This window comes from Haemaphysalis longicornis, unplaced genomic scaffold (assembly GCF_048455015.1).
Source record: "Haemaphysalis longicornis isolate Haplotype H1 unplaced genomic scaffold, Haemaphysalis longicornis Haplotype H1 scaffold_1, whole genome shotgun sequence".
NCBI lineage: Eukaryota > Metazoa > Arthropoda > Arachnida > Ixodida > Ixodidae > Haemaphysalis > Haemaphysalis longicornis.
In genome coordinates, this window is record NW_027526203.1 from 403,601,397 (window position 1) to 403,628,639 (window position 27,243).

A 27,243-nucleotide genomic window follows, 5' to 3' on the forward strand; every position below is an offset into this window, starting at 1 on the left:
TATAGATTGTTCTTACATTATATGCGAGCACTCGTAGACAAACGGCACATTCCCGCCGTCTGCACGCGCACACCGGTACCCTTTTTACCTCCGCCTTTCCCCTGCCTTGCGCGTAGCTGCGCATGGGCCTCAAAAGTATGCAGTGGAATTTCGGGGTGTGGTTGGTGGCTATCCCTGCAGGAAAGCTTCCTCCGCAGAAGCTCGCCCTTGCATCCCCTAGCTGAGCCGATGTCAGCGAAGATTCATTCCCTGCTTTATTTTCCTTTCATTTGAAGGTGATCCTTGTTTACTAGCTCATTAATTCATTCAATTGCTCCAGCAAAGGGGGACCTACTTTGGCGTAGCCAGTCCGCCCTTGTGGGCCCGAGAGGGCATCGTCGTCGCCAATTCAGAGGACGGACGGAAGGACAAACAAATAGATGGAAAAAACTTTATTGGACGCAGAATGGCGGGGATGATCCAACTGGCTCGGTCGAGGCAGCGGCCCAGGGCTCGATGTTGGAGGCTAAGATAGATTCGGTTCACAGTAAGAGAAGCAACCACGTTCTGTCGGCTCTAAACGGCTGCAGCCGGACTTGTATAAACAAAGAGTTCGCTGTTGCTTATTTCACTCGTAGAGAATGCACTCATGCGTGACCTCGAAGCACCGTCATAATCCGGTCGTTTTCACGGGTCCTCTTAGGAATGAAAATGGCAAAGCCGCGCACATTGTTTGAAGTCTACATTGTTTGAAATCTGTAGCAACCGCACGTGGGTGCATGCAACAAGAAGATTAGCGTATTTCCTCCGGGTGGTATACAATGTCAGAATTCGAAGGGGAGGGAAGATAACTAATGTTCAACTGTGTCGCGTTACAAATCCCTTGTGCAAACAGCGGCGCGCAGCTCCTGCGCGTGCAGTTATATTCCGTTCGCCGAGTAAACGAACATCGCTCGAAACAGAGAGCGGGAGGGGGTACGCGGAAATGGCACTTACTTGCGCACTGCGTGCGGTGTTATCGCAAAGGCAAGCGCATGCAGGGGTTAGACAGAGCAAGTGATTTGCCCCGTGCCTGCGTCCCTAAAACCATCACCCTCGATATTGGCGTTATCGCGGCGCCACATATATGCATGGGGAGTGTGTTGGAGAAAGCGGAAGGGGAGCGGCGTGAACCGCTTATATCGGCGACCTAAAAAGGCGCAAGTTCAGGATGGGTTCACTCCACTCTATGGGGCTGTGTGCCGGTCAGTAGCTTGCGGTGTTCCCGCCCAATGCGGCCCCAAAGAGGAAGGCACCTTCCCCCGAACGCGCTTAATTTTGGCGTCCAACGAACAATTTGTAACGACGAGCATTCTTTGCTGCATGTCGCACAGCGCCATTGTGCAAGCACTGCACAAACCCGTGTATACCAAGCTTTCTCGCTCAAAATTCTGACCTCTCAGGAACCTAGCAAAACCGCTTCAGGAAAGTGATATTTGGCATAAAGCAACAAGTCAACGTGAAGATGAAAACACTAAACGAACTTTCCAGGATTCTGATTATTTTGTGAGTAATTCGCTGTCAAATCTTACTCTCCGTGCATTTGTATGGGATAGTTTCCATGGCCCAGGAACCTAGTCGCGCAACGTGCGAGATTTGAAACTGTGCACAAAGCAAGTTTTCACCCCCAGTATTAGCTGCGCAAAAAGCTTTTCGTTTCGCTAAATAACTACAGAGTAATCACTGTTGAAAGGACTGCCATTAGCGGGAAAGCTGCACATGTAGTAGCCCGGGGGGGGGGGGGGGTGGGGGGGGGGATCGATGTCAGAAACACCCCCGAAATTTTCTGAGCGGGTGAATTCATGTCTGCCTTTTTAACACGATAGCGTTATTAGGCTCATGTTTTGATTCCCCCGTGGCTCCTTGCCGTCCGCTATCAGCCGTGCTCATCAGGCGTCCGCGAAAATACGTCACCGCTGCCACCAGGAAGCTACGACTGATGCAGCAAGATTCAAGGGCTCCGATGAACCTGTAATGTCGCGCAGTGGCAACTAAAGTTCGGGAAGGAGGACAATGAGACTACGGCTGAGGCGAAAGAAAGGGCACGCGTCTTCAGCAGGTGCCGCGCCTGCACGGTGAAGTTTGTTCTGTGCCCTGTCGGAGGTAGCATGCTCGGTAGACATGGTCGCCACCGTGCCCGCAACTTCCGCCATCACACCAACGCGTGTTTTTACCAGATCAAAAACTCATTTGGTTTGGATGTGCCCTGCCACCCCCCCCCCCCCCCCACACACACACACACACACACACAACCACACACCCTTGAGCATTGGGAGAGCTTGCTGCGCAGTGGCCAGCTCGCGGATCGGGAGTTTCTTGTGACGCGCACCGGGCCGCCGCAGCACAGCGTGGACTACCGGACTAGGATGTCCACCCACCACCTACGGTAACACTCAATGCGATAACAAAAATTTAGTGCCCTTCCACTCTGTTAAGAAGGATGACCTGTAAAGCAGCACGCCCTCCACGGAATGCACGTAACAAAACACGTTTGTTTGTAATTTACGACTGAGCATTCTTCCTAGCCAATTGACGGAATGAAATTTGGAAAAGACCCGACCTTTATCCTAGCGGACAAACGTAGAGCTGTCTCTTTCCCTGCCGCGTCGTAGGCATCTTAGTGTCTGTGTAACACTCCAACCCAATCCACTCTACCACAGATGACACCGGACCGTTCGCACTGTTTGACCGCAACTTTCAACCTCACGATAACACAACGGACATGTAATCAGTAAAAGTATGAAACCTATATATGCGCGTGCCCCCCCCCCCCCCCCCTATCGCCCTCCTCTCCCATCCCGTGCACGCATAAACCGGCAACCGGTCATGAGCTTAGAAGTGAAAGATACTGTCGAACATGTATTTAAGCTGAACGAGTAAATTGACCCACGTCGGCGTTCCAATCGGGCCAGTTGCTGTTCATCCGGGAGGGATTCGCAGCTACACTACCAGCTGGAACTTGAGGCGGCAACGGCTTTTCGCGGTTTTCGCACCCATTCACGCTTCTGTTCGGGCTGACGCTTCTTGCTGTTCTTCCTCCAAGGCAGCGACACGCGTCCGTCCCATAGCGAATTAACACCTCGAGTGCCTCGACCTCTATACTAGTGGACACACACGTGGGTGTCCCTTTCGCTGCCCAGTCGTAGGCATCTCGTTGTCTGTGCAACACACTAACCCAGACCCAAACTGCTCGATTGCGGAGGACAGCTGACTGGGCGCATTGAGCCATGAGACTGCCACGTTTAAATCTCCCACCACCACAACGGGTATGTCATCGGTAGCGGCATTAAGCCCTTCTGTGTGTGCATGCCCCTCCCCCCCCTTCACCCCCAACCTGTGCACGCCTAAACCGGCAACGGCGGACAAGCGCCTAATGAGGCGTGAAATACACTGGCGAATGTAGAGAGAAAGACTTTATATGCGACTAGACTAAGATATTATTCTTCCGCCAGATGAACTATGACCAGCTGGTCAACGACGGCCGCCGAAGCGACCATGTTGCTCGGAATGGCTTTCAAGCTGAAGAATAATGTGCTCACGCCGGCGTTCTAACGGAGCAAGTTGCTTTCAAGCGGCAGGGGCGCGTAGATAGTGGGCGAGGTGACCAAGCTGACCAAGGTGACAGCTGACCAAGCGGTACGTAAATTCGGTAGGGGAAGGTGGGGTATACACAACAGCTAAAAAGCAGGTAAAAGCAGCAGAGACGACGAATTGCGTGCAGAGAATGGAAGGGAAAAAAACCCTGGAGATTTATTGAACAGATAAACTAGAAATCAGGAAGGAAGGTTTCTATGACAATACGCGAGGCAGTGCATTGCTTTTTGAGGCACGGGCGGGGTGTCAGAGAACACGGGCATACACGGCTAACTACAGGCAACAAGACGAAACTTGTATATGCTGCAGCAGGGATCGGGAAACCGTAGGCATATTGTCGTAGACTGCACAGAGATACGAACGTGACGGGGCGATGGGGAAGCGACGTCGACGGAGGCTTTGGGATTTGGTGTGAGGGGAGCCTCAACTTCAGGGCCATAGAGGTGACGAAGAGGCGGCTGGAATGGTGGTGGAGGAAAAGTAGGGAGGAGAGTGGGACGTAGGATGAGTAATATACCGAATTAGAATTACAATATACCGAAATAGTATCAGAAGGGGGGGGGGGAGGCAAACAGGGGTGCAAGGGCAGGAAGGGGGGGGGGGGGAAAGCGATGGAATTTTAAAACCAGGGGGGAGGGGGATAACCCATTAGGTTAGTGAAGGGTAGGTCAAACAAGTAGAATAACACAGGCAAGTCGGCTGGCGACAACCGACGTCCCAATACAAAGGGAGGGCCTCTAATCATCATCATCATCATCATCATCATCATCAGGTGGACTGCGGAAACGGCGGCGGCTACATTCTCGGTGGCGCGATGGCGGCGGCTTTCGGTTGTCTTTACGCCCATTCGCGCCGGTGTTCATTCTCCGCAATCATCTGATAACGACGCTACGGCCGCTGCCAGCCGACTGCGCAACTTGTGAAAAAGGCATCAGTGGTGGCGAGGGGAATAATCGCTGTGATATCCGTTGTAAAAGAGGGGTCGGCGGTGGCGATGGGGAGCCGCGGAGCGGCGCCGAGTAAATCTGCTTCACCGGAATGATTGATTGATTGTGGGGTTTAACGCGCCGACGCAACGCAGGCGATGAGGCGCGCCGTAGTGGAGGGCTCCGGATCAATTTTGACCACCTGGGGATCTTTATCGTGCGCCGAAATCTCGTACACACGGGCGTTTTTGCTTTTCGCCTCCATCAGAAAAGCGGCCGCCGCGGCCGGGAATCGAACCCGCGACCTCGTGCTCAGCAGCGCAACGCCTTAGCCACTGAGCCACCGCGGCGGGTGCTTCACCGGAATGAAAACTGGGTGGGTGAGACATATACTGCTTTGCAGTAAAAACGTTTTCCATTCCATTCCATAAGAAAATAAAACGAAAATTAAATGACGTTTGCACGCAGTCTATCTTTCCTTTTAGGTTTTATTTTTTTTTTTTTTTTCTGGCGGCGTATAACACCCCCTGAAAAATATGCCTGTGTCGCCATCGTGACACGCCAACGCCGTGTCACGATGGCGAAACAGGCATGCGTCTTTTCTTTATCACGCGGTACACACTAGAGTTCGCAATTCGGGTGATGGGGAGTACGGCGTGTGATTATTTTATCCGCTCTGGGTATAGCCGAATGGAAACAAGTCCGTTCCGTTCGAAAAGCAGAAGCGTGCATGCACAGACGAACATGGGTCGGGTCCCTAACGAGGACTCGACTGTTAGTAACTGTGTTAGTCTCGTGTCGATAACAAGCTGATTTATTGCACAGCGTGCCACGAACTACGTGTCCAACGGTGCAATTGCGCATGCGCCCTTGTCAAGAGCAACTTTGGAAACGTCTGCTTCGAAACAAAGGCTTGTTTCAGGGCTTTAAAAAAAATTCTGGTTCTGGCAGGCCCCGTTTCCAGATGCGTGTAATATTACCAGCAATCAAGTAATAATTTCCACCACCATTATACCGGTATACTTTAGCAGCCGCGAAGAAGCTGAACTTTGAGCTGGTATTTCCTGTTTTAGCTTACTCTATAAACGCAGCGTGCTAACGGCCACATAATTCCGCATGGCGCGCGGTCGCAATGCCCAGGTGGTATTTTCCCGCTGCCAGCTTGGCACAGCACCTTGTTCGCGCGTGCGAGTCCCGCATCACTCACACCTGGGGTTACTGGCGTAGCGGGGATTATGTGCGGAGAAATGCTGAGCAACACCGCACGGAACAACAAAAAAATCGTGGTCCATCGCTGACGCCTTCCCGCGCAGAGCTTGCGACAGTGGACGCGAATTTTCTGAACAAGATAGCGAATGTGGGCTGTAACATAAGCGTCGGAAAATGACGAACGGGCCGTGCTTTCTCTCTTGCAGGCGCTACAATGCCGTGGCCGAGGAAGCAGCGGACCTACGGGCGAAGCTGAGGGACGAGCGCGCGAAGCGGCAGCCAAGGTACGTGTTGCTTGCCCCGTTTCTGTCCCCAATGTATGCATTGGCTCGATGACAGTACATGCCTCAGCACATTTTCTCTTCTCGCTATGTGCGCCTGAGGTTCCGTCGGGAATCAGATGCATACTGGGCGAAATAATTGATTGATAGTAGGGTTTAACGCACCGACGCAACGCAGGCGATGAGGCGCGCCGTAGTGGAGGGCTCCGGATTAATAGGGAGTTTTAGTATAGCGTTTTAGCTGTAGCGTTAACGTTTTGCGGGCCGCAATCGCGAACGGATAGCGCCTCGTTATGCTACGGTTAGCGTGCCCGCTAACGCTATGGGCGCGCTAAAGTGGTGCTTTCCGCTATACTAAAACTCCCTAATTTTGACCACCTGGGGATCTTTAACGTGCGCCGAAATCTCGTACACACGGGCGTTTTTGCTTTTCGCCTCCATCAGAAAAGCGGCCGCCGCGGCCGGGAATCGAACCCGCGACCTCGTGCTCAGCAGCGCAACGCCTTAGCCACTGAGCCACCGCGGCGGGTTACGGGGCGAAATAACTTGAGTACTTCTTTCTACATGCCGCTTCCCCCGCAGCTGCTGCTGATTCTGTGATTGCTGCTGTTAGGTAGTCATTTAGCCTGTCTACACATTCTCCTCGTTCTCCTCGTTTAGTAGCGCGAATGTCTTGTGAAGAGTTATTTTAAATTGCTGCGTCCAGGATCTGGCTGACTTCATCCTGGGTTTCTTACTTTTCAGGAGTTCCCTTCTTTCACTTTTGAGATTCAGCCTTACTATGATTCTAACTAACGATCCTTTGATCGCTGCTCCGAATCTTGCCTACATGTATACGTTCTGCGCTATACCTGGGTTGTCACTTAAAATGAAGTCAATTTCATTTTTTGTTCGCCCGTTGCGGCTTTTCCATGTCCATGTCCTACTTTTTTGCGGAAGAATGTGTTCATCAACCTCAGGTTATTTCTGTCTCGGGCAAAATAAAGTTCACTCACGCACTCTCCGCATATCCGACTAGTGTATCACCTCGACTGTTGCGTATGTCTATTCCAAATTTTCCCACTGACTTTTCTCCCATTGGTTCTCACCTACTTTTGCGTTAAAGTCTCCCATCACAATCGTGAACAGTGTTGTTCCCTTCTTCACCGCTGATTCGACGTCCTCGCAGAAACTGTCCACGGCTTCATCATCGTAGCTAGCTGTTCTTTAACCTTTATTGTTCGTTTAGCTTCGTCACAATGCCTGCTACTCTTTCGTTATTGCTGAAGAATTCATCCGCGTTCCCTGCTATTTCTCTGTCAGTCTGCCCCGTGCTCTTTTTTTTCTTGGGGTCCTCAGTAGCACATAATATGCCCGATAGTCAGCTCCATGAAGCATTCTCCTCTTCTTTTAACTACGGTGCTCTAGAAGTTTTACAGCACTGTATTCTAACTTTGCTTAACCCTATAACACCCCACTTAATGTCCGAGAGCTCCTCTAATAGTATACAGTTAAGCTTCCGCAGCGATAGGGTTCGCGCGTTGAACGTTGCCAGCTAGCTAGGTTCAAATTCCAACAGCCTAGATTCCCAGCAACCCAGAGAGCAGCTTGGGTTTAGGAAAGAATGCTCAACAATGGATCACATACTTGTCGTCAGTCAAGTAACAGAAAAATCCGCAGGGTACACTAAACCCCTTTGCAGAATATGAAAAAGCGTTTTACTTGGTAAACATCGCAGCATAACTGGAAGCATTAAAAGACAAGAGAAGCATTAAAAGACACGGGAATAGAGATGACCTATACATACTATGAGACTTATACATGATGGCATAGATAAACGATATAAGGGCAAAATAATCCTTCACAAGCAAAGCGACAAATTCCCGATCCTAAATGGCGTACGACAGAGAGATACCATTTCGCCAGAACTGTAAACTGTTCACAGCATGTCTGGAGGGGGTATTCAGGAAGCTTGAGCTGGAAAACACTGGATTACAAATAAACGGAAAATACTTAATTAAGCCATTTGAGGTTTGCAGACGACGTAGTCTTGCTAAGTGAGTCTGCAGAACACCTGCAAAAATGCTTCAGGAACTAGTCAGAAAGCATGGCCATGGGGCTAAAAGAAGTATAAACACACCTTAAGTAATGATGGATATACATGCCGAAATCGCCTTCTTCGGCATATAACAAAACGCTAGAACAAGGAGTAGAAGAATATAACTACCTCGGACAGGACTGTCATTGCTGACCCCAACCACGAGAGGGAAATCCGGCGCAGAATAGGTATGAGTCGGGGAGCACTCGGCAAGCACTCCCAAATAATGTAAAGTAATCCACCTCTATAACTCAAAAGAATAATATACAACCAGTGCATCCAGCCGGTGATGACATATGGAGCGGAAACTTGGCACCTTACTAAACAACTAGAAAGCAAAACTTCGGTCGGCTCAACGGGCCATAGAACGAATAATGTTAGGAGTAACATTTAGGCACAGGAAACGAGCTTCCCGGATCAGGGAACAAACTCGAGTAGATGATATCATAATTCATATAAAGGGAAAAAAAAGGGACTTGGGCTGGCCATGTAGATACGAAATGACAACCGGTGAACCACTGCAGGGTAACAGAGTGGATACCGAGAGACGGGTCTAGAAGAAGGAAGGCCAATAAAAATTCGGGACACAGAATGGACACGAGCAGCGCAGGACAGCAGCGGTTGGAGGTCGATGGGAGAGGCGTTCGTCCTGAAGTGAAACTGAGTACACAGGCGCCGACTACGAGGGGGGGCGAGGGGGCCCGAGCCCCCTCCGAGATTGTCCGGGGGGAGGGGACCCTGCCCCCCCCCCGGCTGATGCTGACTCCCCCCCCCCCCTCCCCTTTGTTCTCCAAAGTTCCATTGCCAGTGACATTACGAGTTGCAATTTTTTTTTAGTTGCCTTTTCACTTAAAATTCTATTGTGACTAAAAGCTTCTGTGGCACAGACGTGCACCGCTTACTTTCATACTTTCCATTATTTCTTCAAATCCCTACCATAGGAGGACAAGCGCCCTAGAAGCACCACAGGTGGTTGCGTAATCCGTATTTTGCTTTCATTTTCCAACTTTTGACTGTGAACCCCATGCCCACACAAAATACATTTGAATATACACATAGGAATAAATTATATGTTTAAAGGGGCACTGACACAAAATTTTGAAGGCGAGATAACTTCGGAGATAGATTGGTGGGAACACATATAGATCATCTGCAAAATATCAGCGGCGAATACAGCCTAGAACATATTTAAAATCAATTTTAAAGTGTGCGAAACGCAACCGAGCAGCCAGCAGAGGACCACGCGCAATCGACATCCCGAGGATATTGTGTAAATAAACAACATCCAAACACGTCACAAGTTTGTGTTTGCCGCTTCCGCACTGCCGGCGTTTTTCGCCGGCTCGCCCGGCTCGCCGCTCCAATCGGAGGGCCGGAGGGCGGAGCTTCTGCTCTCGAGAACGAACGACCCGATCGTTGGCGGCAGAGGCGCCGTGATTTCGTCAGCTCATCGGGCAGCTGGCCGCGACCAAAGTTCTACAGCGATTCCAGGCACTCTGTTTCTATTACTGTTTATTACCATTGGATGCGAAAATGCGCCGGAGGCACGAAAAGCCCACTGAGCTAGCCGCACGGTCGCTGTGCAGGCGGCGGCCACGGCCGCGAAGTGGCCCAGGCCGGCGCAGGTAGCTCGAGTGATAGCTTGTTACCGCTGCACGAAATTGTCCCCAAGTCCCGACCATGGTGGCTTACATGAGAAAGGAGTTAATGATGCGATGGCGGGTTGCATTAAAAATTGTCATCTGCACCGCTTACGAGAGCGGCACTGGAATATGCGCCGCAGTGCTAAGCCGAACACATCCGTAGGCGGACCTGCAGGCACACCGGCCGGTTGCTCCCAGCGCGCGTCTTGCCACCCACCGTCTCGAGCGTCGCGCGTCGTTCTTTAGCCGCGGTAGCATTTGCACTCGCAGCGCCTGCGTCACATCCACGGTCGCTTTTTAATTAAGCGCCTCACGAGATCAGTACGTGGGGGCATTCGCAGAAACTGCCGTCGATGCGGATTCGACAGTGCTACGGCGGCTCTGCTCTGTGATATCCCTCCGACGGTCATGTGGTCAGCTTTGTTCACACAAAATCCACAAAATCCATCGTTTCGCGGCACTCGCTGAAACCGAAACTGCGACTGGCCGCATTTAAAATGCCTCTAATTAAACAACCGTCGCACGCTGAAGCAAATGAGGTTTCTACAGGTTATAAGAAGGTCCTTATGGCAACAACAAAAAAAAAAAAAACAAGATGCAAAATTTTTGTGTCAGTGCCCCTTTAAGAAAAAAAACGGAGCCTAACCATCATTGTCTAAAATATAAGAAAAACGGAGCCTAACCATCATTGTCTAATATTAGGGATAGCCTATGCTCCGGGAATGAATATATTGCTGCATGTTCACCTCGTTTTTAATTTCTTTGCGTGCTTTTTTTATCATGAAAAAAGGCTTCAGTGTTCAGTGACACCTTCGGCAGAGTTTTGCTATCAGCGCTTTGTCAAATGCAGCTGAGTGTTCTGTGTCTCAAGCCTGATTACTCACAGAAAATGAAGCTGTTATAATAATTTACATTACTTAGGGGTTAAGACATTGGCACTCGCATGCAACGGTCATAAATATATGTAACTCAAAATTGGGCCAAGCCGCATTCACTCAGAATAAGGGCCAGATTCAGATTATGGTGTTTAATGCCCCGAATTCGGATCTCACGCTTGAGGCGTGCCGTAGCGGATGGCTCCGGATTAATTTTGACCACGTGGGGTCGTTAACGCTGAAATTTCGACAAATCATATACATATATACTGGCGATGGTAATGATGGCTACATTCCATCATCATCGTGCCATCATCATGGACTGCAAGTTATATACAGTAATCCCTCGTTATAACGAACTCGCTTTACTCGAAATATCGCTTTATTCGAAATTTCTTCTGGTGCCAACTCAAACACATGCATTTTAGGCCGCATTATTCGAAGAGCACAAAGAGCTTGACCCGCTTAGAGCGAAGTGGCAAGCGGAGGCGTCGCCGAGCGGCGGCGACTCAGCGCGAGTCAGGCTATCAAAATGGCGGGTCAACGCAAGATTGTTTCCCGAGCAATTTTCTCGAGCCGGTCATGCTCGATTCGCCCCATCCGACTTTAGACAAACGGTCCAAATACGTGGTAGGGCCATTGAATTTTGTGCCTGGACATTGGTCAATGGCGTTGACGAGATGGTGCGCAAACACCGACACTCTTTCCATAGAATCAGCAGTGTCGGCAGAGCGCCAAAGAAATCTTGTTTCGCAAACTTAACGGCTGCACAGCTCAGGAAAAAATTGCCCAATCATCAAGCAAAGCACCTAGTGTAAAACCGGTCGGTTTTCATGATTGCGCTGTGCACCCACAATGAGCGGTTAATCGTTTTTTACCTCAACAAGCACAACCTCATATTCAAGCCACTGCGTTTGCGGCGCTTTCCAACGCGAACTCTCGTAGCGTACTGTGACGCCCGCACGCCCCCTATAAACGTGGCCACTGCCACTGCCACTTTTATGTGCGGCGACCGCAGCGTCATGCAATGGTTGGCCAAAGAAGAGCAGCGGCTGCTCGCGCCCAGTAAGAGCTTGAAACAGCCAAAGCTAGCTGCCTTTTTTGCACCTTAGTAAAGTTTTGCTTCACGGAATACATTGTGTTTTGATTCCTCACAGCTCTGGCGCAATTTAAGCTTAAATGCTTTAGCTTTTCTCGAGTTGTCGCTTATATCGAAACCCCGCTTATAACGAATTTTCTGGCCGTCCCACTGACTTCTTTATAACGAGGGATTACTGTATATATATATATATATATATATATATATATATATATATATATATATAGCGAATCAGAATGGGAGATGAGGGGCTCATTGAATTAAGACAGAAATAAGGGTTGGCAGTCAAGAATGCCTCGGAAAGCAAAGTGGTCATTGAAAAGCGGTACGTCATTGAAACAGATGAAGAATTGTGAAAGACAGGAAGTGGAGAAGAAATGCCCGCCGGGTGGGATCCGAACCCACGGGTTAAAAATAAGGTCCCCTTCACCCCGAGTAGTCCGACTGGCGCTGGTTACCACCCCCAAGCGAAGGAAACAAAAATACCTTAATATAAATACCTGAGAAAGTAGAGGGGGAAATAGGCCCGCCGGTAGCGTAGTGGTCATCGCACCAGACGCGTATTCTGGAGGTCGTGCGTTCGCACCCCACCCGGCGGGCTTTTTTTTCCCCACTTTCTTTCTGTCTCAAAAATCTGCATCTGTTTCAACGATAATAAATGACCTACCGCCTTCTCTCCTTTGATTTCCTTTGCATTCTTGACTCCCAACCCTCATTTCTGTCTCAATTCAACGAGTCCCTCATTTTCCATTCTGATTCGCTACATGCATAGCGAGCGCCTCTGTTCTGGCAGTCTTGGTGCGAAAGGTAGCTTAAGAGGGTTCAACGCTGGTCGACCACTCTCGACATGTCGTAGACACTCGAGTCACGGCCCGGGGGTTAAAAAGAAGGTCCCCTTCACCCCGAGTAGTCCGAGTGGCGCTGGCTACCACCCCCATGTGCAGGAAACAAAAAATACCTTGACATAAATACCCAAGAAAGTGTTGGGGAAACAGCCCCGCCGGTAGCGTAGTGGTTATCGCACGAGACCGGTATTCTGGAGGTCGTGGGTTCGGATCCCACCCGGCGGGCATTTTTTCACCACTTTCTGTCTCAAAAAATTCTTCATCTGTTTCTATGACCTACCGCATTCCCCCCTTTGCTTTCCGAGGTTTTCTTGGCTGTCAACCCTTATTCTATATATATATATATATATATATATATATATATATATATATATATATATAGTTGGGGGAATCAGGGAGAGAGAGAGACTCGACTTTTATTTAGCCCAATAAGGTATTGGCTAGTGCACGCAGGCACCGGATGGGGTGGAGCCCTCTTCTCGGGTCCCATATGCGTCTAGCAGCTCCTGGCCCCTGGCTGCCAGCGCGAGCTGGATCGTCAGGTCGGGGCTAGACAACAAGGTCTCCCATCGCTCTCGGGGTCGGGTGTGGGAATAGGGGTGGGGGGCGGGCGGATCTCAAGAGACTCGCACTCGGCCAGGACGTGTGCCAGAGTGCCTTGTCTGCATCCTTGCAGAACGGGCAAGTACTTTCGTACCTGTCCGGGTACATATTGTTTAGAAGTGTGGGATGCGCTAGCGACCCCGCCTGTATTCTTCGGGTAAGGGTCGGATGTTTTCGGCTCAATTGCGGGTGAGGCCTGGGGAATCTGCATCTGCGCTCTCTGTACATTTCAGTAATTTCTCTGTCGCTCGTGACGGGGCGCAGCTGCGCCGGCTCGTCCTCGGCTCGGACGGACAACTCTCGGGCGTGGTGGTTGGCGGGTTTGTTTCCTTCCACCTTCGAGTGAACCGGCACCCACACGAGCTCTAAGGCTCGCCTCGGGGGCCTTCACTTGGACAATATCGCATGTGCCGCGGGGGACACCCTCTCTTTTCGGAAGCTGGCGTACGCCTTCTTAGAGTCCGTGACTGTAGTGCCGGCCCTCGGATGTGTTAGCGCGAGGGCCACGGCAACTTCCTCCGCTTCGATCGATTGGGTCGTGCGGACCGATGCGCAGGTCACCAGGGTGTCTATGGTGGTGACCGCCGCCGTAGCCTTGGTTCCGTACTTGGGAAGCGCCACGTCCGCGTAGAGGACGTCGGGGTCCTCTTCGAGCTGGTAGGCCAGCGCCCTGGCCCTTGCGGACCACCTCCGTTTTTCCCGGAGCATGTTCCTGGGAAGGGGCTTGGTCTTTACGACGTCCCTCCACTCGGGAGGTAATGTCTCCGTGTCTGGTTGCGGTTCGATGCTCCATCCCACCTTGCGCAGGACGGCCCATCCGTGTTCGGTCTGAGTCTGATCCTTTGGTTAGAGATGTGGGTCTCCACCATTTCGTCCACCGTGTTGTGCCTGCCCATGTTCAGCAGTTTTTGCGTGGACGAGTGAACGGGCACTCCCGCAGCGAGCTTGGTCGCCTTTCTGACCACTGTGTCGAGGGCCTCACGGTCCTGATTCCTCAGTTCCTGTTGGTGACTCTTCGGATCATACTCGAGATCTGCTCGGAGACGGTCCTGATCTTGTGCGTGGCCGCGGTGGCCCTGCCGTCGTCGCGCAGCAACAGGCCCAGAATGCGGACCTGCTGCGTGGGCTCGATCTTCGTGCCGTCGATCGTGATGATCACGTTCGGCGGCGGTTCCTTCTTGGGCCTACCTGGCTGCACCATCAACAGCTCCGACTTCTGCGGGGCACTGCTCAGCCCGCAGGTCTTGGCGTACTCGTGGACGGTCGTCGCCGCCCTCTGCAAGGTTTCCTCCACCCAGGCTTCGGAACCCGCTCGGGACGTCCACACCGTAATGTCGTCGGCGTAGAACTCGTGGTCCACGCCTTCTATCTCTTGGAGTAACTTGGGCAGAGGCAGGTGGGCCAGGTTGAAGAGCAGCGGCGACAAGACCGACCCTTGCGGAGTGTCCCTGTCTCCGAGCTCGATCGGGTCGGACCGTTCCACTCCTATCCTTATGGTCGCCGTACGCTTGGTCAGAAAGTTCTCGACGTAGCCGTACGTCCTGCGGCCGCAGCCTGTCTTGCGGAGGTTCTCGAGCACGCTTCCGTGGGACACGTTGTCGAAGGCCCCCTTGAGGTCCAACACAAGTATCCCGCGGGTCGAGTGTCTAGTGGCCTTCTTGAACACCAGTTCGTTTAGCTGGAGGATGACGTCTTGGATGCACGGGTGCTGGCGGAACTCTCGTCCAGGAACCCTTGGAGTCTTCGGAGAACCATGCGTTCCACGACCTTGCCCACGCAAGACGTGAGTGAGATCGGGCGCATGTTCTCGATTGTCAGCGGTTTGCCCGGCTTGGGATTGAATCTCACTTCTGCTTCCTTCCATTCCGCGGGTAGTTCCGAGCGTTCCCAGGCCAGGTTGATGTGGTCCAGGAGCTCAACTGTCGCCGCGTCGCTCATGTTGTTCAGGAGTCGGTAGGTAATGGCGTCCGTGCCGGGTCATCAGCAGTTCTGTGGTGGTAAAGGGCTCGTCCAGCTCCGGATTTTCGGGTCCGCCGTATTCCTGCGGCAGCGGGAACTGCCCGCGCTCCGTCTTGAGATACTTCGCCTTCAGGTCATAGATGAGCCTCTTGCCGTCCCCGCCGTAGGCGTTGAGGACCTTGGTTAGGTTTCGGTTCGTGGCCGCCCTACCATTTAGCGGGTCGACCAAGTGTCGCAAGAGGCACCAGGTCTTGCGCGCGGACAGCATGCCCTGCAGGCCGTCGCGCGTGCTCATCCAGTTCTCTCGGCAGAGCTTGGCGGCGTACTCGGAGATTTGCTTGTTCAACGAGGCTATGCGCTTGGGCAGCTTTGTGTTCCTTCTCTGCCGTTTCCACCTCCGAGTCAGGGAGTGTCGAGCCGCCCCCATGTGCGCGAGCTTGGCGTCGACGAACGGTGTCTTTGCCGTCGTGGCGACGGTCTGCGTGAACTTATCGAGCGCGGCCTTCTGTTATCTTGCCCACCCCGCGTACGGTCTTCCACTACTCTCCTCGGCCTTGGCGGAAGATTCGGCCACTTCTGCCCCGCACTTGCGCATGCGGTCCCAGTCGGTGATCCTCGCCGTGCCGATTTCCGCTCTGAACTTGGATCCTCTGACCGTCAAGCTCAGGATGTCGTGGTCGGATCCCAGGCAGACGTCCTCGTTGCGCCAGGTCGCGTTGAGAGTCCCCGAGAGCCACGCGAGGTCCGGGACGGTGTCCCTGTTCGTGCCGGTTCCCCTTCGGGTCGCTACCCCGGGCTCGTTGAGGAGCGCCAGTTCCTGCTCTTCCATCGTCTTCGCGAGGGCCTTGCCCCGCTTGGATTGAAACTTGTAGCTCCACGTGGTGTGCGGGGCGTTGAAGTCTCCGAGGACCAGGAGCGGCCTGTTCCCCGCCAGCTGCTTCGCCTGGCCGACAGTCTCGTCGAAATCGAAGTCCCTGCGTGACGGCCTGCAGTAGGCGCTCATCACGAACAGGTTCCCTCCGCTGCCTATGGTTCTCGTGTGTATCTCGACCAGGGTGTGTTCGCAGCCCTTCTGGGCCGTGAGGTGCTGGGTGGCCGCCACGTTGCTGCGCACCAGGACCGCCGTCCCTTCTTCCGACGGGTCCGCGTAAGTCACGTATCCCGGGATTCTGGGTCTGCCGCGGGTCTCCTGGAGCGCGATCACGTCCGGCTTCTGGTCGAGGCTCTCGATGTGTAATTGAAGTTCTGCCGATTTGTTCTTGATTCCCCTGCAGTTCCATTGGTAAAATATCATAGTCTCCCCCCCCCACAGTTGCGTCTATTATTGTTGTTCCTCTTCATCGTCGTCCGAGGTCACCTGGTCGCGCCTACTTGCGACCGCTCCCTTGATTTTACTGGTACGTGCGCTCCCTTCTCTTCCCGGAAAGGTCCGTGCACCGCATTTTCGCTTCCAAGGACGAGGTCTTGGCGGCTTGTTGGTCCACCTTGGTGGAGAAGTCCTCCATCCTGTTCTCCATCTCGACCATTTCGTGCTTCAGGCTTCCCATTTTGGACCCTAGGAGCTCCAGCTTCGTTTGCATGTCGTTCTGCTGTTGGGTTAGTTGGTTAACGGCCGCGAGGACCGCCGCCAGGCCGTCCTGTAGCTGTTGCATCTGACTTGGCTCTAGCGACGCCCCCTCCAGCTTCGAGGTCTCGGCGTCCATTTTCTCGTGACGGGGCGACGACGACGTGGACGGTTCCGCCTCCCGATCGGGTAGGGGTGCGGGGTCCCGCCGTGGCACCTTGCGTTTCGTGTTGGCGTCCCCGGACGCTTCGTTTGATTTAACTGCCCCAGCGAGTCTTCCGCTAGCTAGCGCATCCATTTTCTCCATTAACGCCGTGATCTGCAGGTGCTGTTGTTGGATTTGAGCGTTCTGCTTTTCGATTAGCTTTTTCAGATCCGCGCATTCGCTACATTCAGCGGTAGGAGCGCTTTGGTTAGAGGGAGGAGGAGGGGAGGAAGGGGGCTGAGAGGAAGGAACTCCTTTTCGCATGCGAGAGCGACGGAAGACCTGTCGGTCCAGCCCACCTGTTTCTCGGCGTTCCTCCGTCGAAGGGGCCCGGCCCTTAGACTTCGATCTCGAACGGGACCCGCGTCGTCGGCTGCTGCTCCGGCCACCCTTGGCACCGCCCGATGTCGGTGCACGGCGGCGACGCGAGGGGCCGTCCGATGGCGTCCGGCCCGCACCCCTTGGGCCGCGGGACGTGGAGCGTCGTCGGCTCTGGTGGACCCCCTTGCGGGCCGGTGTTGCCGACCGGCGGCGAGGGCTGTTGCTGCGTTGGGGTCGCCCTGTAGGACCACTGCGTTCTTGACTTTTTTCGGAGTCGGCCCGTCGGCGCTCCCAGCGCCGGCGCCGCACCACGTAGGGGGTCTTGAAACGGGCTTTGCAGGCCCGATCTGCGGTGAGATGGTTGCCCCCGCAGAGACCGCCTTTTGGGTTACAGGTGTGTTTGGAGTCCGGGTTGGCGACGCCGCACCCCCGGCAGATTCGGTTTTGGGGATTGGGGCACACATCCATCCGATGACCGACGCGGCCGCACTGGTAACAGATGTCAATCTGCTTGCGGTACAGCGAGCACTCGACCAGGATCGAGGTTCCCATACCGGACGTAGTTCGGTACCTTGGGCCCCGTGAAGGCGATGACGACGGACGTGGTCTTGCCTATCCGGCTCGCCTGGGGGGCCGACGGGTTGTGCTCGTAGACCACGAGTTCTTGGATTTCTCGGGCGGTGTCCGTCAGCCGAACGCCCCGGATCACTCCCTTGACTGTACCGTGAAGCGCCGACTCGCAAGCGCTCACCTCGTGGGACGTCCAGTCGATGACGATGCGTTCCACCAGGGCGTACTTGTCGGCGTTCTCTCTCTTTGGCTTGCTTACGATGACGATGTTCTGTTGGCGATTCGGGCATACTACGTCGTCCTTGGCCTCGACCCCGCCGACTTGCGCCGCCGCGGTGATGGCTCGACTGATCTCCACGCGGGACACCTCGCAAACTTGGAGGCCACCCCGGGGTCTCATGACGATCTTGATGTCATTGCGAGGGAGGTCCGGCATGCGGGCGGCCCGCAGCAGCCTCAACTTGTTCAAACTTCCCGCCTTGTGGTGACGTAGGTCTCCGCCGGGGGCGCCTCCTGGAGCGCCGCCCGCTATGGCGAAGGCGAAAGAGCAGGTGTGGGACACAATGACAGACAAGCACTTAGTGGTGATAATGGGGGGGGGGGAGTAAACGACGTGCTTCAGGGAAGAGGACGAGTCATAGCGAAGCAGGTGGCGAAGGGAGTCAGTGAACTCCGGGCGATTTCGGACGACGTCCAGATCGCGGTCTGCACGGTGCCGGAAGTTGAGGGCAGAGGAGGCCACGTAGCAAGGGCAGTGGTAGAAGCGAACCGGGAAATTTGGACGCTCGCTAAAGCAATGAATTTTGAAGTGGTTGACCTCAACCGGGAAGTGCACCGTGCGGGCCGGGGCCAGGCGTTTGTAGGGGACGGAGTACATTTCACTGAGGGCGTAGCGGAGCAGACGGGGAGGCGACTAGCTGCGCGGGCGGTAGCTTTCTTAGGGGGGCCAAGAGCATCCCGGAAGCTGGACTAAATAACAGGCACAGTGAAAATGTGGCAGGGGCAAGCGATTGCGATCGAGGTCAAATGTACAGCGCAAAGGAAGGTGCCAAAGTTAGCACACAGGGCGCACAAAAGCTTAGAAAGGGGCATGAGGTAGCAATGCAGGCGAGCGAAGAGGCAAGCGACGCCACCCCCCCCCCCCCCCCGGTGACCGACTCTCATCCCAAACATCGGAAAAGAATTAGCCGAAAGAAAAAGCGTGGAGTGATTAAGATTAACTACATAAACAAGCACGGGGGCAGATCACGGGAAAAATGGTTAGAGGTTCGCAGTCAACTAGAAAAAGAAAAAAAAACTGAAGTATATGCCTTTACACAAACGTTTCTTGGAGATTTAGAAGAGCATAGATATATATGGAATGCATGGATATATATGGCAAGGCTGTAACAGAACCGTAGGTACTAGAAAAGGGGGAGGGGTCGGCATGCTTATTCAACAGGGAGCCAATTGGCACAGAGTAAACGAAATCTGCGAAGAACATTTGTGGGTTAAGGGCATGATAGCGGGAAGAGAAACGCTGTTGGGAGTCGCCTATCTGTGGTCAGGTGATGACAGGGAGGTTAGAGAAAAGAATGAAAAACTGGTAGGATGCATTAAGCGGGACATCGATCAGTTAAGACAATCGGGAGAGGTGATTCTAGTGGGAGACATGAATGCCCACATTGAGGACCTGGACGGATACACAGACCGCAACGGCAAACTGGTACTAGATATGTGTGATGAACATAATCTCATTATAGTAAACAGAGAGAATAAATGTGAGGGACAAATTACTTGGGAACGAGGGGAAAAGCAGTCCAGTATAGACTACAGCCTCCTTTCAGAAGGAGTGTGTGAAAGGTTGACTCTAATGGAAATAGATGAAATAGGTGCCCACAGCTTAGGAAGGGACCACAAACGGATAACTTTGACTTTTGGAAAAATGGAAGGTCAAAACCAGAAAACGGTGGTACACGACTTGAAATTAAACGATCACCAAATGGCTAATATTGCCAAAAGCCTGGAGACGGAAATCGAGAGAGAACCTACGAAAGATTGGGAATACAGCGAACTAATTGGTTTCATTCAAGGAAAGACCAGGTACGCGAAAGAACGCAACTGGTTGGAACAAGGAAACAAGGAACAAGGAACAACTGGTGGAACAAGGAAACGCAAGCTGGTGGAACAAGGAAATTAAGGAAGCTATAACACAAAGGCAGCAAGCCTCGAGAGAGCACAGGGAGGCCAAGCGAGTGGGAATGCAAACAGAGGAAAGAAGCTGGAAGTACAAAAACTTGTACAGCAAAAACTTAAACGAGAAAGTGAGCGATGGGTCTCGAATATACGGGCAAAGGATAAAGGCGCGCCGAGAAAGTTTTGGAATCATGTAAAGGAACTAAGGAAAAAGACCGAAGAAGTACAACGTCATGTCATAAACGGTGAAGGTCAGGTACTAAAAGGGGAAGAGGCAGTATTTCACATTCACTCAATGGTACGAGAGAAGTTCAGAAGAACGGAGAGAGGACTACAGCATTTAGCATTTAGAGAGTGCGGTAACTGAGGTGCGTACAGATAGAGAGCTAAAGTTGGAGAATCTAAACTGGAAAAAAGCCGAGGAAAATGTTCCAGCTAATACGGCAACAGGGACGGATGAAATTCCTATACGGCTGGTCAACCTACTGGGCCTAAAAAGCAAGGCACAACTGATTCGAGCAACCGAAAAAGTGATAAAAACTAAGCAAGTACCGAACAATTGGCGTAAGAGCAGGATGAAGATGATATATAAAGGTAAGGGAGACAGGGCTGATGCCGATTCGTACAGGCCTATTACAGTTACCTCAGTGGCATACAGGCTGGCAATGCAAGCCATAAAAGCGGAACTACAGGCGTGGATAGAGGGGAACGGCATACTTGGAGAACTACAAAATGGATTCAGACGAGACAGACGCCTTAAGACAGACGCCTTGTCCTAACCCAATGCATAGAGGTGTGCATAGATGGCTCAGGAGCGACCACTATGGATAGCATTTCTCGATATAAAGGGAGCCTACGACAACGTAGATCGAGAACTTCTATGGAGCATACTTGAGCGGGAGGGATTAGGCCAGGACTTTATACAGCTGTTGCAGGGAATTTACAATGAGAGCGAGGGGCAAACTACCTCGGAGGACCAAAAGTGCACGGAACCGGTAGCCACAAATAGAGGTTTAAAGCAGGGTTGTCCTCTGTCGCCATTGCTGTTCATGCTGTACATGGCTAGGATAGAAAGAAAGCTTGAAGGGTAAAATAGGTTTCAATCTGTGTTATAGCCGCAAAGGACAGGAAGTGGAACAACATATCCCGGGACTGATATATGCAGATGACATAGTACTACTAGCAGATAGCAAACAGTGTCTGCAACAGCTCACAGATATCTGCGGGGAAGAAGCCACTGAACTGGGGTTAGAGTTTAGCACAGCAAAGTCTGGAGTTCTGGCTTTTAGTGACGACGCCCGTAACGAATCGGTATTCGTTCAACAAGCAGCAATACCGTGGGTAACGGAACACAAACATCTGGTCATATGGATAAACGAAGGTCAGGCGTATCTAAAAACTCATGAGGAGCATTTAAGAATGAAAGGCAAAAGAAACGCCTCTATCATGAAGCACAGAGCACTGTGGGGATATAACAGATATTTTTTTAATGCGATAGATTGCCTTACGGCATAACAGGGAGGTTTATAGGTACAACATTGCACCAGTTGCACGCAGAAAGCCAAGAAGAGACCGGTACGGGCCCCATATCCAACGCTTAAGATCGGGGGATCTCCCAGGATGGAGCCCTGTGCCTCGGAGGTGTATGATTCTGGCGATTATAAGACCTGAACAAGTCCACAACGGGTGTTCAACGTCAGCTTCTGGCGCAGGAGTCACACAGAAGGGGCAAGTGTCCGCAAACGGAGCGTGGTATCGGGCAGGCCAAGAGTGAGTAACTGCTGGGGATAACGCCACCCCAACTCGAAGCCTCCGCAGCAAGACCTCCTTTCAGCGAGCGAGCCCACTGGGGAGGTCAGTTCCACGCGGTGGAAGTAAAGCACGCGTGGCGCGGCGGAGGTTCTCTTTTTCCACCAACAGTTCTTCTAGAGTAGATACTCGAAGTAGTGGTAGTGGCCGTGGGAGGACTCTTCGGTGGCAGGCGCGATCTGCCACAGTGTGGGCAGGAAGCGTGTCCCGGCGAATCCATGAAACGCGGACAGGGCATGGATAAGTGTCCATAATCTCGTGAATGCGTGCGGCCAGGCTTGTACAACGTGCAACGCGACGCAAATCCCGAATCGCTGCCGTTGAGTCCGTGTAAAGTTCCAGCTTGTCCCCAGTAGTCAAAGTCGATGCAAGCGCCCGAAGGCCATCCCTAATGGCAGTAAGTTCTGCTAGCAGGCTTGGGAGTGCACGGAGTGACTCGTACCCGCAGCTTTGATTTAGGGCAGGGTGGGAGGGACACGTCAAGGCCGTGGTAACGAAGCAGTCGTATGCCCCGGCGTCCACAAAAGCCTGGACAACCAGCGGTTGCGTCTCAGGCGCCCAGTCAGGGACATGAAGGACGGCATCTGGAGGCTGGTGAAGGCCCGAGGTACGGACGTGTAGCCTTGTCAGAGGCTTGTTGTCCGTCACCTGATGGAAAAGCCACGGCGGCCTTGCGGCAGAAAAGGCTGGCATCGTATTCGGCGGCTGACCCATGTACGCGGCGAGAGCTGCTGCCTCTGGAACCAGTCCACGTTTCAGCAGGCGTGCGGAATTAACGACGCTGATGAATGAGTTCATCAAGCGTGTTTAGCTGGGCTTCTGCTTGGAGCTGTGGAATTGGTGTTAGGCGGTGGAGTCCAGTAATAGTGTGCATGGCGGCCCTGTTAATAGCCTCCAGCCGGTCCCAGACCCCTTGCGTCATGTGCTGGAACTGTGCCTGGTACACGAGCCTTGGATGTAGTACAGAACGCACTATGAGACGGGCCATCGTCCAGCAGACCCCGCCAGACTTCTGGGAGATGCGGCGAACAAGGTGGAGCAGTTGTCCGGCTTTCCGTCGAGCAGATCGTATCCACTGAGCTGCCGACCCTGAGGCCGATCTCTCTAGGCCCAGAACCCGAAGGTGCCCGACAATGGGAAAGGCGGTACCGTTCAGTTGTAGGACGATCGGTGATACTGCAAGGGAGCGACGGCCCCAAGCGTTGGCGACTGTAAGTGCAGCAGTCTTCTCTTGAGAGAGGGTGAGGCCCACATACTCACACCATTTCTGGCAGTCTGTTAACGCTTGCTGGAGGCACTCGGCTTGTCTTGGCAGGTATGGATGGACTGTCCATACAGTGATGTCATCCGCGTACATGAGGAAATACCAGGGGCGTAGCCAGGAATTTTTTTCGGGGGGGGGGGGGGGGGGGGGGGCGGGGGGCCGCGGTCTACCAAAAGATGGGAGGGGGAAATATGTAGGCAAGGCTTCTTCCGCATTGTTTTTCAAACGAGGTTTGAAATAACTCACTTCAACATGCGATTTGTGTATGCTGAGCGCTAACCGTAAAGCCCACCTTAAGGAGATTAGATGATGATGATGATTGCCTAAATTTCCGTTCACCGGTCTATGGGTAGGCCACGGGTGATTCGTTCGTCCGTAGAGCAGGCGGTTATGCGGGCACGTGCTCGTGAGCGTGATCATGAGTGTCCTCGGGAGTGGCGCGCGGTGCCCGAAGTTCGTCAGGCGGAAGTGGAGGCCAACACCGGGTGTTTACTATCACGATTCGCGTGTTTTATATTTTCCTTTAGGAAAGGGACTAATAAGTTTTCTTATCAGCTATGACGTACAGTCGAGCACGATTTGAAGGTAATCGCGCCAGCATCGAGCGGCCAAGCGTGTCACCAAGCGTAGCAGAGCAATGCTTTCATATAGCACAAATTATGGAACTGCAATAGTCAATGAAGTGCGATGTCGGTAGAAAAATAAACACATCAAGGATTGATAGTTGACTGAACAAAATACAGTGGAATGCTCTGTCATGTTATTACACTTTGTACCAGTGTAAAGACAAGGAATGACACGCTAAAGTCCAGACCACATGTATGGCTATATGAGGCTTTTCCTGCTGTTCCTTCATCTCCCGGCCGTGCTGTTCCGCCTGCGAAACAGCGGGACTGCCTCGATTGGCTCGCGGTAGGTTCCCGCCCACTGCAGAATCGATGTGAATAAAGTCCTTTCCAGTCCAGTCCAGGTTTCCGGGGCAGCTCGGTGTATCCGGCGCGAAATGCAGCCGGGCTGTATATGTTGACATCTACAGCATCCGGAGCGGGCACAGGGATCAGACGTCACCCGCCGCGGTGGCTCAGTGGCTAAGGCGTTGCGCTGCTGAGCACGAGGTCGCGGGTTCGATTCCCGGCCGCGGCGGCCGCTTTTCTGATGGAGGCGAAAAGCAAAAACGTCCGTGTGTACGAGATTTCGGCGCACGTTAAAGATCCCCAGGTGGTCAAAATTAATCCGGAGCCCTCCACTACGGCGCGTTAAACCCTACAATCAATCAATCAAATCAAATCAAGGGATCAGACGTTGACGTAGCCCTTGTTTTCAGATTTATATGAGCAAGAATGTGCTTAAAACTGCAGGTTCCGCGCCTGCAGGCGACTTCAGGCTACTTGAACCGCACCCCATCCTGGCACGAAACATTTTTTTTTTGGGGGGGGGGGGGGGGGGCACGGGCCCGGTGTGCCCCCTCCCTGGCTACGCCACTGGGAAATACAGGTCTTGAATAGTGGACAGGTGCTAGGCTAGCGGCAACAAGACGATGTTAAAAAGTAGCGGAGACAGAACAGACCCTCGTGGCACGCCGCGCACTGGTGTAAAGGAGCCGAAACTTCCACCGTTGATGCGTACGGAGAAAGAGCGGTGTTGTAGGAAGTGCCGGACAAAGACACAGACTTTGTCTGGGAGGCGGAGACAACTTAGTACCTCTAAGATGGCAGCATGGCTAACATTGTCATACGCCTTGCATATGTCCATAGCTAGCACAGTCCTCACACGGCGAGAACGGCCTCCCACCAAAACCATAGATGACAGGTATTCCAAGCCATCCTCAGTACCAAGATGAGGCCTGAATCCGATTTGCGCCGGGTGATACCACTGAAAAGTATTAAGCCACCACTGAAGACGCGTGGCAAGCATCCGCCTTAACAGCTTGCACAGCGTAGATGTCAAGGTGATTGGGCGCAAGTTACAAAGTTCATGTGGTGATTTCCCGGGCTTCGGGATGGGGACAATATCCGCCCGAAGCCACGATTCAGGGAGTTTACCAGAGAGCCACACCTGATTTAAGGAGTCCAGAAGCATCGTGAGAGCTGGGTCGTCAATATTTTTGTACACCTCGTAAGTAATGCCGTCGGGACCGGGGGCAGTACGTAGTTTAGCTTGATCGATTGCGGCCAAGAATTCAGCCATTGTAAACGGTGACTGGATTCCCGAAATGGCTTCGCAAGTTGGTTGTAACAGATATGAAGTAGTGAGAGGAATCTGGAAGGGAGTAATGGTACCAGCACTCACGTTTTAAAACGCAGTAGTGTGTCAAATCAGAGATTCAATCAGGGCTAGATGTAAATCAGATGGCGGTAGGTCAATTGGCATTAGTAGCGCGCAGTAAAACAACAAATGAGGCAGTGCAGGGAGACATGGGATGGGCATCCTTCGAAGCGAGAGAAGCACGGAGCAAAGTATGTTTTGAAGACCGACTTAGAAATATTGATAACCGGAGATGGGCGGCCAAAGTGTTACGGTATCTTTACATGAAAAGCGTGGACACGAGGAAAAGAACCAGAAGGCTCAGGACAAAGTATACGAAACCTGGAAGTGCAGGGGAAACGACCAAGACAATAAAAAATGACGTGAAAGAATCAGAGACAACGACCTGGAAAAAGAGGACGGATGCGAAGAAGTCCTTAGATATCTACAGGATCGGGAAGCAGGAGATCACAAGGGAAAAATTATTCGGTAATACCAAAGGGAGTGCATTGCTTTTTGAAGCCCGGGCGGGTTGCTTGCGGGAAAAAACGCTTATCCGCGAGCTGGTACAGGAATAACTATGCGCAGGCTGCGGAAAGGAGCCAGAAACCATCCGTCCAGTCCTCAGTGAGGGAGCCATCCAGCTTCCGGAGGCCCTTGGCTTTAAGTTTAGCGGAAAAGTGAATTGGACAGCAGTAGAGGTTAGTAAATGAACGTTAGAATGTTGGTGGGAAAAGAGCAGAGAACAATCTGAGAAGAAGACATGCGAGCAAAGAAGTCAGACTAGCACAAAAATTTCGTAAAAGTATTTTCTTTTTATTTTGGTATTATTTTTTATTTATCTTGTTTGTATTTTTTGCGAGGTGATTGTACAGTGGCGTTGCGACTAAGGCCGCTGTGCAGCGCCACCCCGTTACAAAGAGGAAGCCACTAAGCATCATCATCATCATCAATCTTGGGTTCCAAGTCGACCGTCGGCAGGCCATCTTGGCAATCTTGGTGAGGTTGCGTTAGGCTTAGCCTGCCGTTCCTTTTCTGCATGAGCGGTAAAATCTCCTCGCCTTCAACTTCGACTCGCATTGCGGTCGCAATTTTAGGTCAACGTCCGCTTAGTTGATGAGCGACGGGGTCGTTTAACACAAGCGAGACGTCGCGGCACGGTCCCGGGCCTAGCGACTACCGCGTCCGAGGCCGCGACGGGCACCCATCGAGGATCCACAAAAGGGGCTCAAATTGTTGAAGAAATGGCCCCGTACCTCGGATTCGGGTGTTCCGATGGTCCTTGAGACTTCAGAAAGTCGTACGGTGCATTTTCGGCGGTGCGAAGCACGCCCGCACAACTCGGCAGCCGGCGGCGCCCGGGGAATCAGGGACTCGTTGAGGTTATACAGGAGGAAAGGCCGGCAGTCTTTAACGTCATTGAGGCATAGAGGAAGTACTAAGCTATTCTTTTCTAGGATTTTTGTTAAGGGAAGACAGTGAAGAAAAATACGCGTACAGAAGGGCGGCCGAACCCACGCCTTCCTATTAGATCTCGGATGCTTTACTAATTCAGCTATCTGTGCGACTGTGTTCTCAATTACTCTGAAGGTATACAGGGTGTACCAGCTATAATGCACCAAGATTTAAAAAAAAAAGAGCAATAGCGTTAGGCGAAGAAATCCTAGTGCATAATGTCTCAGTACAGTGGATTAAGTAAGGGTCAGTAATTTTTTCGTTAAGATTTATTTAATTATTTGTAATTATAATTATCTATCTCGACAATTACTGTCCTCACCATTAAAGTGTCAATAAGGCACTAGGTACCCACGAGACACATCTAACTGCGGTATTTTCAGAGCCGAATTAATTGCGTACTCATTTATTCTGACTAATAAAGAAACTCCGCGAATTATACATGTGACGGCGTTCCCGCCGCACCCTAAAGCAGTGCCCTTGAAGAGGCTGCCTCTAAGTTAGCCA

The 27,243-nt window shown here is 52.3% G+C and overlaps 1 protein-coding gene and 1 non-coding gene across 7 annotated transcripts in view; both read left to right on the plus strand.

The window, feature by feature from the left end:
• Positions 1 to 5,953: 5,953 nt before the first annotated feature.
• The window catches only part of LOC144155436 (uncharacterized), a gene marked incomplete at its 5' end in the record, with an annotated part of 31,052 nt that continues 9,762 nt past the window's right edge, over positions 5,954 to 27,243 (plus strand). For all 6 annotated transcript variants that reach the window (XM_077686862.1, XM_077686859.1, XM_077686858.1 and 3 more), the window contains 1 exon segment: positions 5,954 to 6,031. In XM_077686862.1, coding sequence (XP_077542988.1) covers positions 5,954 to 6,031 — 78 coding nt within the window.
• On the plus strand, positions 12,249 to 12,321 carry Trnat-cgu (transfer RNA threonine (anticodon CGU)). The gene has a single exon. It is a non-coding gene; the product is annotated as a tRNA-Thr (tRNA).